Source organism: Python bivittatus, unplaced genomic scaffold, assembly GCF_059951505.1.
Source record: "Python bivittatus isolate LINGU-HERP-01145 unplaced genomic scaffold, Pbiv_v1 ctg000410_np1212, whole genome shotgun sequence".
Classification (NCBI taxonomy): domain Eukaryota; kingdom Metazoa; phylum Chordata; class Lepidosauria; order Squamata; family Pythonidae; genus Python; species Python bivittatus.
In genome coordinates this window covers 15,896,251-15,913,943 of record NW_028277067.1, presented here as the reverse complement: position 1 = coordinate 15,913,943, position 17,693 = coordinate 15,896,251, and the positions used below count along the sequence as shown (strand labels likewise).

General features: G+C 39.4%; 1 protein-coding gene across 1 annotated transcript in view; it reads right to left on the bottom strand.

Annotated features, from left to right (window-relative positions):
* Positions 1–17,693, bottom strand: part of LOC103048240 (uncharacterized) — a 36,708-nt gene that overhangs the window by 17,697 nt on the left and 1,318 nt on the right. The window contains exons 2-9 of the mRNA XM_088143292.1: positions 13,413–13,498; positions 11,539–11,697; positions 7,194–7,361; positions 6,216–6,380; positions 5,281–5,445; positions 3,633–3,794; positions 2,078–2,242; positions 873–1,037 (exon numbers count right to left, since the gene is read on the bottom strand). Coding sequence (XP_087999418.1) covers positions 873–1,037; positions 2,078–2,242; positions 3,633–3,794; positions 5,281–5,445; positions 6,216–6,380; positions 7,194–7,361; positions 11,539–11,697; positions 13,413–13,498 — 1,235 coding nt within the window. The remainder of the gene's footprint in view (positions 1–872; positions 1,038–2,077; positions 2,243–3,632; positions 3,795–5,280; positions 5,446–6,215; positions 6,381–7,193; positions 7,362–11,538; positions 11,698–13,412; positions 13,499–17,693) is intronic.

Sequence of the window (17,693 nt, the reverse complement as noted above, 5' to 3'; positions counted from 1 at the left end):
ATATTCCAACGCATTTTTACTTTAAAAAAATCAAAATGTTCTTTCAAAATGCATATTCGAAAGAAAAATTGTATCAACTGCATTTTGAAGTAAAAACTTCTGTTCTAAAATGCACTTTTAAATATTTATTTATTTATTTATTTATTTATTTATTTATTTATTTATTTATTTATTTAAAGCATGTATATAGCCACCCATTGTATATCAAACTCTGGGCAGCTCCCAACCAACACTTAAAACAACATCAGTAATAAAACAGCATAATACATATATCTATTAAAAATCATAACAATTAAAAACCTGGCACCAAAGTTAAGCTTCCACATGCAGTCCATCATAAAAATCCTCTCATCCACCTCACCCAATCCCAGCACCTGGGGAAAAGCCAGGTCTTAAGTGCTCTTCAGAAAGCTGGGAGGGCGGGGGCCTGCCAAACTTCAAGGGGAAGGGTACATCTGGCATGTGAGTGAACACACACAAAAGTGTCCTTGACAAGAATAGATTTATTTGTCCTTTCCTACCCCATAGAAGCATAGCACAAAACTCTGGGAAGTCTACATGAGAAGAAAACCACAAGATCTATCTTTCTTTCTTGACCGTGCACAGGGGAGAATTAAAAAAGAAGACAAGATGATGGATGCATCCATACCCTCAAAGTCCTGCGGGTTTTTTTTTTTACTCATGAATGCATTGCACACACTCTTGACTTTTTTGATGCTCCCGACATATGCTCCACTCTCTATATCTGATCCTTTTCAGAGCTCCTTTTATTCTCCTTAACAACTGTAAGAATTAATCTTGTTTAATCACTCTCCAACCTTTAGATCATATTTGAACTTGTCTTGTAAAGTAATTTGATGTTCTTTTCCTACCTGTGTCATTGCAATATACCCATTTTTTATCTACATCATAGTTGGTGGTGGTGGCACACCAGAATTCCCCATCACGCATGCCTTCGCTAGTGCATGTACTGTAGAACTTTTCCTTGAAGATGAATGGGAAGACACATGATGGACTTTCTATCATTGGGTCTGGCCCTGGATTTTAAACAAAAAAGCAAGTGAGTACAAGGATACATGATCCATTCTTATCAGTAGTGAATGTCAACTTAGATTTTATAAAGAATCATAAAGAAAACCACAACTGAAATGGTCTGCTCACATGCTTTCAAACTTTAAAACAGATATTATCAGAATGCTACGTACCTTCCCTTAAGCTCTCAGAGCAGATATATATATATATATATATATATATGTGTGTGTGTGTGTGTGTGTGTGTGTGTGCATATGCATATGCATATATGTATGTATGTTACATTATGTCATGCCCCCATGTACAGAGTTTTAAATGATTTCCACACATCCCTCCTGGGGAGGGGGGGAAATTTCTCTATTTTTATCCAGTGCATATCCTGTGTGATATTTTCAGCTACATTGACCATCAGGAGGCACCATGTTACCTGTTTCATCCTTATTGGGAATCATCAGAAGTGGGTAGCCAGATGTTATTCTATAACTCCCTCTTGGGGTTGAAACTGGCTCCCCATCCTTAGCCCAAAGTGACATTCTGATGGAGCCATTGGGACATTTCCTATTGCCCTATTTGCCATCTAGCTACCTTTGGGGCTCAGTGACATTCAAATTCCTTCCATTCTGTTTGGTTGACAAAGTATTCTATGTACAGTATGTAGGTGTCTTTCCACATGTAAAATTCAACAGAGACCCATGCCCTCAAAGTTACATCTCTGTCTCTCTCTCCCACCACATTCCTATGGACATCCACAAAGGGATAATTGAATATGAGCAAGCCCTTATCAGAACGTGCTTCAGATACTTAAGAACTCTCACCTGCAGAAAGACCCTGATCATGGTGAGCATCAACCCAAAAGCAGTTGCTCATATTCAGTTATCTCTTGGCAGACAGGTACAGCATCAAGGACATGACTCCATTTCCTGGTTTACATGTAGAATGTGCAAAACCATGCTTCAAAGATCCCCTTATCATTCAGTTCAAACAGATTCCCTCATATTCTATTGTGGCTCCTCTATTTTCTTCTTGTAACATTTAACATCTTTACCTAAATCTTGGCAGAGTTTCAGTTTCTTATCAACATCATAATTCTGGGTCGTCGCACACCAGAACTTCCCATCTCTCCGCCCATCTGCAGTACAATTTCTGTAAAGCTTTTCCTGATAGATGAATGGGAAAATGCATGGTGGACTTTCCATGATCTCACCAGGCCCTTATATTTAATTGTACAAAAGAAATATATGTCAAAGAGGAAGGAAATTACACAGAATTATCCTTGCAGCAAAGTAACAGCTGACCCAAGCATTCAACCATCTGAAGGAAGAAGAATGTATACTGAAGCACACAGTTATTACTTCCATCCAGTGTATTTATTCAGTGCCTGGAAGAGAGATCACACACAGTTATCCTGCTTGGACTTATTTCCGTTTATTGAAAGGTTCGGATAGTTGTTTGAATGCTTAGTTCACATGTTAGAGATCCTATACTGTACATATAGAGAGGAATAACTATTTGTTAGACCTTTGCTGAGCAATAGGCAGAATCTCTATCCCACACACTCAATAAATACATCACGCATGTGTGAACAGGGGTTCAGTTAGTCCTACTGTGTGCTTCTCTCTCTCCAATCCCTATAATGTCTCGTTTAATATAAGATTTGTTCAGTATCTTTTTGCCTGATATTTCCTCAGTTCTATCTAACATAATTCACTTTTTGGTTATTGTGAAATTCACAGCAAGCAGGTGATAGCCCAATCATTATTACACAACACAATATTCTGGAACAACAGTATCCATAACATACCAGGAAGTTGTAAAAATGACTACACATGAGAAATAAAAATTATATAAGTCACAATATCTGATGTAAGGATGCAACTCATGACACTGACATGATGGTAATATTACACATGTGTTGTCATCCCCCCTCCACTATACAAATGTTGATGTCCTGAAATAATGGAAGAAGGATCATGAAGTGCCACCAAGTTTATATTTCATGTACTAATTCCTTTTTGAGCAACACAAAAATGATTGGAGTTATTTCCCATGAGTATTTCTGAATATTTCATTGTGCACATTCTCCATTGCTTGCAGAACATGCTTTGTGCTGTGAAGAAAAGGAAGATACACACCTACAAGTTTTTTTTTAAATGTCTCTTTTCCCTAGAGAATATTCAGTAAAATGGCCATTTTCATTCTGCACTACAAATTCTCCAGTGATGGTCAGAAAATAGCTCGTCAGTTCGTAAAATCTGAGTTATCTCAGAACATTCTAGAAGTTTAAACAATCCCTCAGAAATAGTATTATGAAGGTAATATCTGATTTTAATAGAAAAATGGTGTGTGTGTGTATGCAGACTATTCTGTAATTTATGTCCAATATCACACATGCACTCAGTTGGGGAAAAAGTGTTTACCTCTGAGGATATATTGGGGTGTTCAGTATTGTTGCATTGGACATTAAAATTGGACATGACCTTGCTATAAAACTGGGGCATCTTCATATTTCAGCACAGGGAAATGCTAACATCAGTGTTTAATTTGACCCTCCTGAAATTCATCTGCAGAAAAGGTCCTACATCTGCAGCCATTCCTCCTACCTGAAAGCTCACAGTATGTCCATTGCAGGTCTGAATTATAGTTTTGGGTGAGGGAGCACCAGGGTGACTTGCCAAACATCCCATCTGTTGTGCACATGAAGTAGAACTTTTGGTTGTACAAAAAAGGAAAGACACACATTTCTTTGGGATCTGCATCTAGTCCTGAGCAGAATATATGAGATAAAGTTCATAAGACCCAGGTCATTAGGTTCAACTGATGTCTTTTTTCCCAAAATGATTTACATTGTGTACATGGTTAATTTTATGTTTATGGATTCAAACCTCACATTTGAACTGCATTAGAAATGTTTTGATAGCTGAGTTGTACATTGTGAAGATAAACTTTAAATAAGAAAGCAAAGCAGCCATTCATGTACAAGGGGAGGAGTCAGCAACTGTATATGTTCCTAGCTGCTATGATGTTAACTGAGCTAAATGTGTTGAGTATATGTAGAAATAACTACAGGTATGGCATCTGAATCTACTGCAAGTTACCAGATACCAGTTATGTTCTTTTTCTCCAAGGATAACCTCACAGGGCAATGGTAAAGGCTCAAAGTATACACTGGGACCTAGTAGTCTTAAAGCAAGCATGTGGTTGCCAAGCATTACGGTGGATTCCCCAGATCTTGGTAGATCTGTTTCAGCCAAAAGCATCAATTTGAAGGCAGGGCCAGCCCTATCGTTAAGCAGTATGAAATAGTTGTCTTGGGGGCAAATGTTCAGTAGTATGTAAGGAACAACAGCAATGAACTTTAGCCATACCCCTTCTTTGGAAGACAGAGCTGTTTATCCCAGGTTATCTGCCCTGTAAGTCCTACATGAGGGATGGACATATGAAATCCCATAGCCAAAGGTGGGCCTCAAGTCCCTTGTTTGTGACTATTCAGACCCAACTCTGATTATAGGTGCTAAAAATTGATGGCATCATTTCCTACCATTTGTAGGTAGTATGATTCAAAACCTTTAGTACAACCCCTAAAATAGACTTAAAATCACTATTAAAAAGCTAAGACATTCATAAATTCCCCATCATAAAAGGAAGAAGACTAGAAAAACCTGGCCTTACCTAGTTTGCACCCTTATCATATCCATTGCTGTTCATGGCCACCTAATAAGTTTGTGGTCAGCCCTAGGACATCAAAAGGATATCCATACTTGCCCTAAGCTGTTCTACTGTCCTCAGCTAAGAAACAGATGATTTCTCTTCACCACTGGTAAAATGTGAACTAGTGCTGCTGCTGCCAGGACTCAAAGAGCCTTCAGCAATATATTTTCTTGGGGGCCATAATGCATACAGACATACATAATTGGGGTACTCTTCCCTGGTTTCTCTGTCCTACTCCCATTCACCCTAGAGAAAAAAAAGCATGGTTTAACTCAAGAAATACTGCAATATAATTTTGCAATTCAAAGCAAAATGATGTCATTTCATTCATTATTATATAAGAAATCCTAGGAAAAGTTCCTATAAAAGTATCATGTTCATTGACATATACTAGATTAAAGAGAGGCTTCTGCCGGGGGTGGACCACATACAGAATGCCACAAACTATTTCTGTTTAAGAGGGTGAAAATGTAGCCCTGGACCTGCAGGCTGGGCACTTCTGTCCCTGCAATGCAAATATTTTATCTGTTTTAATCCTACCTGTGATATTACAGGACACCCATGAATTATCCAAATCAAAGTTGCTTGTGGTAGCACACCACAGCTTCCCATCACTCATGCCCTCTGCTGTACATATGCTATAGGAGATGCCTCTGTAGATGAATGGGAATACACAAAGTGGATTCTCTACCACTAGATCAGGTTCTGGATCTTAAAAGAAAAATGTGAGAGGAAGTGGGTACCTTTCACAGGTAAGTTATGTTCAGAGTGGTAAATACATGTGAAAATAAAACAGAATAGAAAGTATTGATTTGCTTACATCCTCACAATGATGTTGAGCATATAACAAAACAGTCAGGATCTATCTTCTGCAGTTTCCCTCCTAAATGAATTTGTGACAAAAGGTCAATTTGCCTTTACAGAACCTACAGGATCTATACACTTCTTATAGATCTATAGATTTCCTAGGACCTATAGATTTCCAGACATGCTAGCACAGCTAAGGCTCCATCAAACTTCGATAAGTCCTCTGTTTCAGCTAATACCACCTTTTCCCACAGTCCATGGAACAGTCTTCACATAATACTGCTCGATTATTCTGCACAATTCTGTATTAGTTAAACCATCTTCAGTTATAAAAACAAGTTTTTGTTAAATACTGCATTGTTTGTCCATATTACAACTTTTATGGCCCTATATTTCAAAGTGAAGGACTAGTTTATATAAAAATTAACATGCACTCATTTCTTATCTCTGCATATTTGTCATGAGGGTTGTATACTACAAATAAGAAACAAATGCACATTGACAATGCCATACTGTCCGCATACACACACACCAAGTTCCTGTCAAGCAGTTTCTATTTCATTTAATACTTGGTAGGATACTTTTTTAAAGACCAGCCTTCATTCCCTGATCTACCTGGGCCCGCACCTTGAAAATCAACAAAACAAAGTATTCATTTTTCTTCCTACCTGTGACATCACAATATTGCCATTTCTTATCTTTGTCATAGTTGCTACTTGTGGCACACCAGAGTTTCCCATTATCCATGCCCTCATCAATACATGCACTGTAAGACTTGCCCTCGAAGATGAATGGGAAGACACAAGTTGGACCATCTAGCTGTAGATCTGCTCCTGAATGTTAAAATAAAAAGCAAATGGAGAAAGATATATGGACTTCCCAGAAGAGAAGCAGATGTTATTGTACTTGGCCATCAAATGCCAAAGTATGGTATATTTTGATGGCAAAATATGGCATTTGCAGACATCCAGCCATACACAACATCTTGGGAAGGTGATTTGGGGGATGGGACAGTGGTGTCCAAACTTTTCTTTGTCAGGAGCAGTTCAACAGAACCTATCACCCAGGATTCACTACTGCTTCTATTCTGGGAACTTCAAATATACGTCTGAATTCAAGAACCATTAAGGAGGCAGTGACAGGGGCAAATGAGACCTTCTCACTCTGTCAATGCCTCTTTAAATCAAATGTATATTGTTCTGGAACCACACAGCTATTGGAACACATGACTATCATATGAGACCAGGAAAAGGTGCAGCTTCTTTTAAGAACTGCTAACAGATGTGGCAAGCATGCCCACATCCTCTCTGAAGCACCTTTTCCATTTCAGATCTGAATACAAGAGCCCCCATCAATTTCCTTCTGGCAGGCCTGAGCCCCTGCATCAGAGTACCATCAACAGGTCTTCATGTTATCACCACCTCTTTCCTTACTGAGCAGGTAGCAGTAAGCATGTCTCTGTCATTGGAGCCAAGCAAGCTGGCAGCATATTCCTGCATTAAATCTAATAAGTTAAAATATCTCCCTGAGCAAGCAGATGTCACCCATATTGTTTTATTATTTACCGGTTCAAGACAACTTCTTTCCTCAAAGGCTATTTGAGGAAAGGGTTCTATTTATTTCCCCTCTCCCTTTTACTCTTTTACCCGATTCCTCTGGACAGAACTTCCATTTCTTGTCAAGATCATAGTTGACAGCGGTGGCCCACCAGTGTTTCCCATCACTCCGCCCCTCTGCAGTGCAGCGGAAATAAAGCTTGCCATCATGGACAAATGGGAAGACACAAGGTAGATCCTCCACCTTCTCTTTAGGCTCTGATGTTTAATAGTTAAAAGAGGGGAAAATATGGAGAAGAGCAGTTGCCCAAGGATAACTTTGCAACAGAAAATCTACCACCTAAATTGATGCACACTGAAGCCAGAACTTCAAGAAGTTGCTTTCAGTTCTTGTCATTTTCTTTCCTTTGAGTGCAGTATAACTGAATGTGTAAAGTAATATCTTGATACTGAATCTTCACACATGGTTCCATCTGACTGGTAGAGAAAAATGCTCTGAGCAAGGAGATAATTGTCAGAAGAAAGGATGAAAGGAATATGGAATAACCACTATAGTACATTGTATATAAAGGCTTTGCAGAAATTCTCACCACCCTTCTTTTGCCAGATGCTAGCTAGGTGGTAATAGATTGGATGGATGGATGGATGGATGGATGGATGGATGGATGGATGGATGGATGGATGATAGATCATAGATAGATAGATAGATAGATAGATAGATAGATAGATAGATAGATAGATAGATAGATAGACAGACAGACAGACAGACAGACAGATAGATAGATAGATAGATAGATAGATAGATAGATAGATAGATAGATAGATAGATAGATGTAGAGATAGGTTGAGACAGGTTGAGATAGAGAGATGATAGAGAGATAGAAATAGAAATAGATAGATTTATGTTCTGTATAGCAGGGAGAATCTTATTTATTTCAGTTCACACCCAATCTCTCCTAGGTTTTGTGATTAATCTAGCCCCAGGGTATAAGCGGACCCTAGACCCCAGTGGCTAATTTCTCTCCAGTTGTGAGAGTGTTCAGGCACTGAGCTCTCTGCCCAGAGTGCAGCAACTGAGGGTGGGCTGCAGAAAGGAAAGAAGAGGGTCACATAGCCACTTCTGTCCCACCATTACCACAGCAGCAACAGGGCTTAGCCCTGCATAAGTCTCCCCTCCCTTAGCTAACAGTCAAACTATTTCTTCTCCCCTTCTGCTCAACCAGAATGATTGAATGGGCATAACAGTATCTGTAATACATTGTTAGACTCAGCGGAAACTTCCTTTCTCTCTCCCATTCAAAATACAGCCACAAACGGCACCCAGCGCTCATGGCCCCTCCCTTTGGACAACCTCCAACTCAGCTTCCTGAAAGTTTTTCTCTTATACCATTAGCTAGGCTGAAACATTGAAACTACCATAAGGTGCTAGAGTTTTCTGATCCTCTGTGCTGCCAGCTAGTTGCCACTCAAATGTTTGCAGCTCAAAGATGGCATGCCTATCCTCTCTCCCTTTATCCCTTTCACAAAGAGGAGGGAGGAGAAAAGTGTCCAGCAGTGATTGTCAGCAAAGCTGCCAGACTTCAAAGAGCTCTATTTCCAGTGCATGCAGATGCAACAACGGCCCTGGAACAGCAGCAGAGGAAACAGAGGATAGCAGTGGTGGCAACTCTTCCCTAACTTGATCTCTCCATCCTTCCCATTGGAACCTCATGCTTGGATGACCATATTTGGGCTGCAAAAATCAGGACAATATAGTAGCAAGAGATACCAACAACTCTAATTGGTTGCTGCCATCTAGTAGTTACCAGGTTTTTCCAGCTCCGATACGGTAACTTACTCCACACAGTCAAGTTTGGTGAAGGCTGGGGACAAACTGTGGGCCTCAAGGAGGAGGCTAGGAGGTCCCCTTTGCCTACAGTGGTTACCTCCCCTATCTTCACTATGTTTATATCACTAACTAGTTCTTTTTTCTAGTTGAGTATCTTTCTCCCTGTCCTTAGGCTTTGAGCTAAACAAGGCATTCTCTCTTTCCCACTGTACTCCCATCCTTACTTATAACTAGAGGAAACAAATGCTCATATAGGCAGTCCTTGCTTAACAACCACTATTGAGACTGCCAACTCCACCACTAAGTGACATGGTCATTAAGGAAAACATCATCTGGACTTACGATGTCACTTCCACTGCAGTTGTTAAGCAAATCACTTGCGGTCATTAAGCAAGACATCATGTGACCATGACTTGTGATTTTACTGCCAGCTTCTCCATTGATTCTGCTTGTCAGAAGCCAACTGTGAGGTGCGCAAATGGCAATCACATGACCACTGGGATGCTGTGATGGTCATAAATGTGATGACCAGTAGTAAAGTTATTTTTTCAGCACCATCATAACTTTGAACGGTCACTAAACAGGGCAGTTGTTAAGTGAGGTCTACCTGTATAGCACCTGTAGCTGAAGAATTCACAGGACTTGCTCTATAGGGGCATGGAAGAGTTAGTTTTATTCACATAAAACCTGATACTCACTTCAAATAGTTACTGGCCATCCAACTATGGGAAATATTTAAGACAAAAGTCAACATAAGAATCAATGTTGCAAACACCACATAAATAGCAAGCCTGTTTTCTCATGGTCCTTTGTCCAAAGTAACCATTCATAATTATTTCCCGATATCAAATTTAAAAAATCTGTCTGGTACAGAAAGGTATGACTGCTTCAGACTACTTATTTTTTTTTAGATCCTGTCTTAATACCCTCCTCGTGCTCCAGCCCCCACCATCTGCCATTCTATATTCTTTTAAATAACCTTTCCCTCTCACTCTACACAAGGAAAAGGACCATAAATCCTTTGCATGCCACCATCCTACCTGAAGGTTCACAATAGGTCCATTGCAAGTCAACATCATAGTTCTTAGTAAGGGAACACCATGGCTTCTTGTTAGAAATTCCATCTGTTGTGCATGATGAATAAGATGTACGGTTGAAGATGAAAGGAAAAACACAGGGCCCTTTAGGATTGGCATCTAATCCTGTGCAGAAATGAAGATTAGTTTCCTCTTACAAGCATAGATGGACAAAGACAAGAAAATGTCCTCTTTCTTTTAAAGGGGAGTGCAAATTTCATCTAGCCGGTGTTCCTTAATTTATTTTTAAAATATATGTTTTAAAAGAAAAAAATATTTTAAAACATTTTAAAGCATACACATTGTTTTCCCCTTCCACCACAAAAAAAGGAATTCAAGGCAGTTAAAATATTCTTTCCAAAAAGAAATATATATTGCATCTACCCTTTCTAAAAGAGATCAAATAATGCCCAATATTAACATTGAAAACAGCAGCAACAAAGAGTTTCTGGAGAAAGGACTGGAAACTGGAAGAGAATTAACCCAGTTAATTAATTAATTAACAAATGAGCATTCAATCAAAACCTTTTGCGAATAGTCACGCTTTCCCACAGTGTTATGGCTTGACAAATTTCATTGGGCAAAGTATTCCACGAGGTAGGCATCACCATAAAAAATAAAATCCCCCCCCCCCCAAGTTTACAACAGTGTTTCTCAGCCTTGGCAGCTTGAAGATGTGTGGACTTCAACTCCCACAATTCCCCAGCCAGCATGGAATTCTGGGAGTTGAAGTCCACATATCTTCAAGTTGCCATGGTTGAGAAACACTGGTCTTCACAGAAGGAAGGAGAGAAAGCTCAGGGCTGCATATGAACTTGAAACATGAGTTGCCCTCCTTTGCTTTAAAGGTTTACATCAGCACTGGAATTAAAGCTACAGTTAAATCTGGTAACCAGTGCAGATTATGCAAAAAAAAATACCATAGGGCACCATTTCCCAAACTGCAATTTACTATGCTATCAGAAAATTTCTTATATGAGTTAGAAATATGACTGTGAAAATTGGGCCACAACCATTCATTTGTTTTCACCTTCAAAACTCGATGGCTAAGCAAGCCCCCTTCCCCCTGCCATTGTCTTGTACCCTTCCCTGCAACTTTCACACATCGAAACTGTTCTGCCTTCAAACACCTGAAAAGTTTCTAGTCCCTTAATAATTTCTTTGTTATTCTCTGTGTCCTTCAAATCTAAACCTAAAACCAGCCTCTTTCTTCCTTCAGATCCCTTCCCCAACTAAACTAAGCCTTGCAACTGAAATACTCTCTTAAATCTTTCGCTTTCCAGGTTATACTGTACTCATTTTTAGTCACACTCCTTTAGCTCGACAGCAGATGAATTTTCACGCATTGCTAGATGTTTCCTAGCATGTTGTTTGTCCCTCTTGGTACTCTCTTACTCTTGAAGAAACACTGTGTCTCCCAGGCCTGAATTAATAATAAAAAGAAGGTTTTGAAACTGTTGGCTTGGAGATCTTGACCTCTTCTATGCTTCTGTAAGACAAATAATTACAGCAGTCAATATCTTGCTCTTACTGGTGTCAGCACAGTAGCTCCACTCAAGATCCTTGTCATAATTTCTTGTGGTAGCACACCAGAATCTCCCCCTATCCTCTTCAGTACATGTGTAGAATGTCTGGTTTTTGTAAACAAAGGGAAACACGCAGGATCTGCCTCCAGAATTGCCTCCGTGCTCTGAAAATATGGAGTATGTGGATTTGGATGGAAAGAGAGGTGAAAAAGAAATAGCTAAGAACTGCACTCGCTTATATACATCCTGTAACACTCTTTCAGTTCTTTCTCCTGTCTTTTCTATTCATCATTGTCAACTGAGTGACCTAAAAGCAAGCAAATGGTTTTAGATTTATGTAAGGGATGCTCTTTTTTTGCCTTTGAATTTTTAAAACTTTTCTGCAATGATCAGGCTCAATGATGCAATACATATGAATGGCTATGTTTTTAGTAGGATTTGTTGTTGGTCATTTGGAATGAGTAATAATAACAACAACAATAACTGGTGGAAATATATAATTGAAAAAGTAGTCAAAAATGAGTAGGTTAAAATATTGAGGGATTTCCGAATACATACTGATAAAGTCTTTGTGCATAGCACACTAGATTTAACTGTGGTTGACAAGAAGAAAGTGTGAATAATTGATATGAAAATACCAGGGCTTAGGAGAATAGAAGACAAAGCATTGGACAAGATCACAAACTATCAAGATCTGAAAACTGAAGTTGAAAGATTATGGCACAAACTGGCTGTGGTGGTCCCAGTAGTTATCGGCATAGTGGTTGTCGTACAAAAACCCTTGGACAGCACTTAGAAAATCTGCACATTGACAACATTTCCATCTGCCAGTTACAAAAGGCTTGGATCCACACATACTGTATACTACGCGATGCATTGCAACATCCTATGTTCTTGGGAAGAACTTGATGCGAATGAAGGCCAACACCAGCTAAAGAACTGGCAACTGTGATTTCACATTGTTGTGTATATATAATAATAATGTTATTAATGTTAAGTCTGTCTGGAAGCTTCTATACTTTGGGATTTTTGTACTTTTTTTTTATATTACTTCTCCTGTACCAAACAATGAGAAATTATGCTTCTGTGATTTGGCAGTTTACTGAATGTTGCCAGTGAAATCTCTGGGGTTCAAGAGGCTGTTAAAAATGGTTATACTATAAGTGGCCCACACCTGTTTCAGACAGATCATTCCACAATAAGGAAAAGAACCAAGCTTCTCAGGCTGAGAATCAGGACAGGATCAGAAGCTTTTTAAGGCCAAATCATCCTTTGTGCCTCCTGATCTCTGCTGGGTTTGGGAATTACGTGAGCCGACCATCTTTTGAGGGATGGTCTGACACATTTTACTACCTGAGATAAAACAATGGTGCTGCCTCTCCATTTATTTATAGAAGTATTACATTCCAGCAGATAATTTCTCACTTGAGTGCTGCCAGTTGAGCAACATTTTCTACCACCTCTGAGAACAGCAGACTAGCTTAGGGAACAGAGAACAGACCCCCGGCACATACTATCCCATTTTCCAACAATTTACGATGCCGCTGCTCCCTAAACCCAGCATCCACTGTCAGAGGAAGCTACTTCTATCAAACGACAGTGTTACTGCTGTTCTCTCCAGGCACGTATCACAATGGCATTTCAGCATAGCAGGGATTAGGCCAACCTGATAGAGCCAGGGGATGAGAGGCTTATAACTGTGACAAACAGTAGCCCTATCTTGGTTCTGATGTTAATTCTATTAACATGGTTAACACGTCCTGCTTAGAACCCATGAGCCAATTGTTAAAAGGTTACATATCAAGCCATTGCCCAGAAAAGAAGACATTTCTAACCGAGTTCTGGATTACTCATTTCTGATGGGTTCTGGGTTACCTACCTTGAATAATGCAGTGCTTCCACTGGCCATCGGTGTCATAGTTTGCTGTGGTGCTGCACCACAGCTGCTCATCAATAGACCCATCTCTAGTGCAAGAGGAATACAACGTCCCATTAAAAACGAAAGGGAAGACACATGAGGAAAACCCTGGGAAGAAGAAAAAAATGATGATTGAAATGGGGGGACAATGTATTCTAGCCTAAGAATCACAGAACTAATATGTTTCTAAATTACGTCAAGAACTGGGAGAGGAAAGACCCAATCCTACCTCTCTTTCTGATTAATCCATTGTTGTCCAAACTTGGCCACTTTAAGATGAGTGGAGTTCAACTCCAAGAACTCCCCAGCCAGCCATGCTGACTGGGGAATTCTGGGAGTTGAAGTCCACTCATCTTAAAGTGGCCAAGTTTGGACAACACTGGATTAATCGATCAGCTAAACAGGATTATACATGTGCATTCAGAGGTGACATTTCAAGGAAAGAATTACCCAATAATGTTTTCCTATGAATCCTACTGTTTGTGCCTTATCCTTCTTTCTTAAGGCATACATATATATGCACCCTAAGGGATTGATTCAGTTCCTGTTGTGAGTCCCCAGTTTGGAACTGCAAACTCTGGAAAACTAAAGTACATCTTTCATTAGATCAGTGATACTTAAAAATGTGGGGAATTTCACTTGCTGAAAAATTAATACAATAAAAGAGAGTCTCCATTTGATACAAGATTTGTAGTTATCCAAGTAGGGATTTTCAGAATTGTTCTTCTGCGTATATGAATTGAATTGAGTGTGGAGGTTATTTGCTTACATACATACAAAAAGTGAATCGCCCCTGGAAATCTGTTATTTCAATTCTGTCATCTGTTATTTCAATTATATCATCTAATTAAGTTGTTCTAACTGCATCCTAATGCTATAATGAAATGTTCCCTTGATACCTGGAGGCAGAACTAAATGTGGCCATCCCTGCTGCACATGTGGAGTTTCCCCTGCCTTAAGATTCACAGGTCTCTGTTTGCCTGGAGATCATAACTGCAAGAAATTAAGGGCATTGCCCACCTAAACAGGTTCATTAAACAAACAAAAGAAATTCAAAGAAGAGAAATTATATAAGAAATGTGCATTAGAAATCCCAGCTACATTGGCTTTCTGTTAAATATGCTAAACTGTATGGAAGTAGATTATTTCTTAAATTTTCCTCATCTTTTAGTCAGCATGATAGACTGTCAACATTCTCACTGACATAAAAAACACTCACCCAAACAAATACTTCAACCCCATTTTTTTAATCCAATTTACCAAACAAATTTCCGAAAACATTTTCCTCAATCTATTTTGGCGCATATAAAGGATAAGCCTTTATATTATAAAGTAGAAGCTGAATCTTGATTTAAAGGAAAGGAAAGTAAGATGAAAGTATAGGAGAAAAACCTTATGGAATGGAAAAAGAAAATGCAGAGAGATCTTTGTTAACAACTCCATCTATACTGGTGGACTCAAGTCTGGAAAACACCCTCTCCCATCCTAAATTTGATGTTGGCATTGCCCCTTCTTACAACAGACCAATTAAGAGCCAACTAAAGTCATCTCCGAGATGCACATTCCTCAAAGAATTGTATACAATCCTTAGCTGCAGCTCCCTGAAGAGATAGCTTGAAAAACATCTCCTGTCATTAGTGAGATGGTTTCATTAGGACAAGATGACTAGAGTGGTCCAACCTGGATGACCTCTAAGTTCAATGTCATAGCATCTTTTTTAAAAAAAAACAGCCATTAAAGAAGACATGCCAATGTTGTTACCTGATCAATCTGGAGAGAAGAAAAGGGTCAGAGATGACCAGGACTGAGAGGGGAGAAGAGGAAGAGAAAGAGAAAAGAAGGAGGAGGAGAGAAACTGGAAGTAGAGTTTCCAACAGCACATAGGGATCTAACAGCAAATTGCCCTGGCTCCTTCAACCTCTAAAACCCCTTTCTCAGTGTTACCTTTGCCAGCCAAGAGTACTGGCAGAAGATTGTAGGCAAATATAAGGCAAAGCAGGCAGGCAACCATCTCTTCTTGTCCACCCAGTAAGCTGAAGTGAAAGATAAAAAGGCTTCCTCCACTATATAACTTCTGCTGGCTTCTCTCCCACACTGTCCTAACCAAAGTAAAACATTTCTTCCCTTTTTTCCCTCTCTTCCTCCCCTGCAAAGCAGCTGTGGCTGTTTGCCATTATCTCCTGGACCTTTCAGATCACCATGCACTGATGATTACAGGTGAAATAATGACATGGATTGTGATTCCAGAATTTCCCACTAGCTATAATGTGCCATTTTCTCTAGCCAGTTATTCCCAGGGCAGGGCTTCTAAAGATTGGGATATAGGAGGTGATGGGATATTTAATCCGGCAACATCCAAAGTCCCCAAATTGCTGTGGACAGGTTTTGATTCTAGGGTTGTATTAAGATCCATTTAAGGAGTGTTGAAAAAGCCATGTGAGAATGCCTCAGGCTCCTGTAAGGCTCAAGATACTGTGTTTCCAAAAACTAATCAATAGATCATCCATTCAAAAGGGGAGCTGTACAGAGAACAAAACAAAAGGTCATCTCAGCTTCAGGTACCAAGTCAACCGGATCTCCATTCAGCAGGCCAAAGTGATAAATGATCTTCTGGAATTCTACTTTCTTCCCTCCACTCCTAAGGGCTCCTATTGTTTCTTAGATTCACAGCTGGCTCTGGGGCTTAATGCTCCATGGAATACTTGGAAGCCTCAGAACTGTGGTCTCTACATAATGCTGGCTAACATATTAGATACTAGTGATCAGATGTCTTCCCAGACCCCTGCTTTTCCATAATAGACCTTTAGAGAAGGAGAGATAAAATTTAAAACTATACAACAGATTAGGCGGCCAGGACAATACTTCTGAAGCAAATGTTGGTCAATCTTTGCCCTATTGCAGATCTTCCTTGTCTCTACTTTTTCATTGTGCTTCTATGGATCTGTATGGAGAAAGCTATATCCTGTAACACTGACTACCTCATTTCTACATTGCAGGTAGCTTGGTAGGTGCTTGATAGGTGAATGTTTAATAAATGGTGAAATGAAAACAGCCCTCCAATGACCAGAGTACTGACCATGACTTTGTTCCAGATTAGATTGTATATCACACATATACACATACATGCACACACACATGTTTCTATTACATGGGTAATAGGCACACTCTAGAAAATGTTTGCTGATTAAATCTTACTTTAATTAAGAGTAAGGCTTTTTTATGTGTATCAGATTATCTATCCATCTGATGGATAATTGGCCTCCCACAAAATATTTTTTTTAAAGAATCTATCAACACCAAGAGATGTAACACTTACAGCATTTTTTTGGTTTTATTATCATCATTTTCATAGCTGTTTGGGAAGTTTCAGGTATAGGGCATATATCCCTTTGTAGACTGAATGCTCATATCAGCTGTGCATCCAAGGCTCTGGCATGAACTCCTTGTCTTATGTTATTTTAAATATATTATTTTCACGATCGTATACCTGGTTTGACGCTTGATGGAAAATATCAATAAAAACATGCTGATATCAATCTGGTAATTGTGATTGCTCTTTCCATATCTTTCCTAAGTATTAGATATTGTTACATATACACCCTCTATCAAACTACTGATACATTTCACAGGGGCAAGATTTCACGGGACCCAGTTTTCTTTTAAGAAGGTACCCGAAAGTCTTGGTATTTGTATCATGTTTGTTTAGTCATAGGATGAGGTATTCACAGAATGAAGGTCCAAATAGATCCTTGCTCCCCATTTAGTTTTCAGGGAAACCCCCAGCTTGCCCAGGGATGGCCATCAGAATAAAGTCATGTCAATTGGTTGCCCTTTGCTGGTTGTAAAATGCCCACCACAGGGCACCCACACTGATAGCTCAGCTTAGAGATATCATAGAGGTTCTGATTAAGAAGAAGGATCCTTTAATATTATCTTATCCCACTCCCTATATTCTAAAATGAGCCAAATTGGTGTAGTGATTAAGAAATCAGGCTAGAAACCGGAAGATCGTGAGTTCTAGTCCTGCCTTATGCACAAAGCCAGCTGGGTGACTTTGGGCAGTCTCTTTCTCAGTCCTAGAAAGCAAGCAGTGGTAACCCACTCCTGAAATCTTGCCAAGAAAACAGCAGGGACTAGTCCAGGCAGTAACCAGGAGTCAAAAACGGACTCAAAGACACACACACACACACACACAATCTAAAATGCATCAGTTGTCTGCAATATACTGTATATATATATATA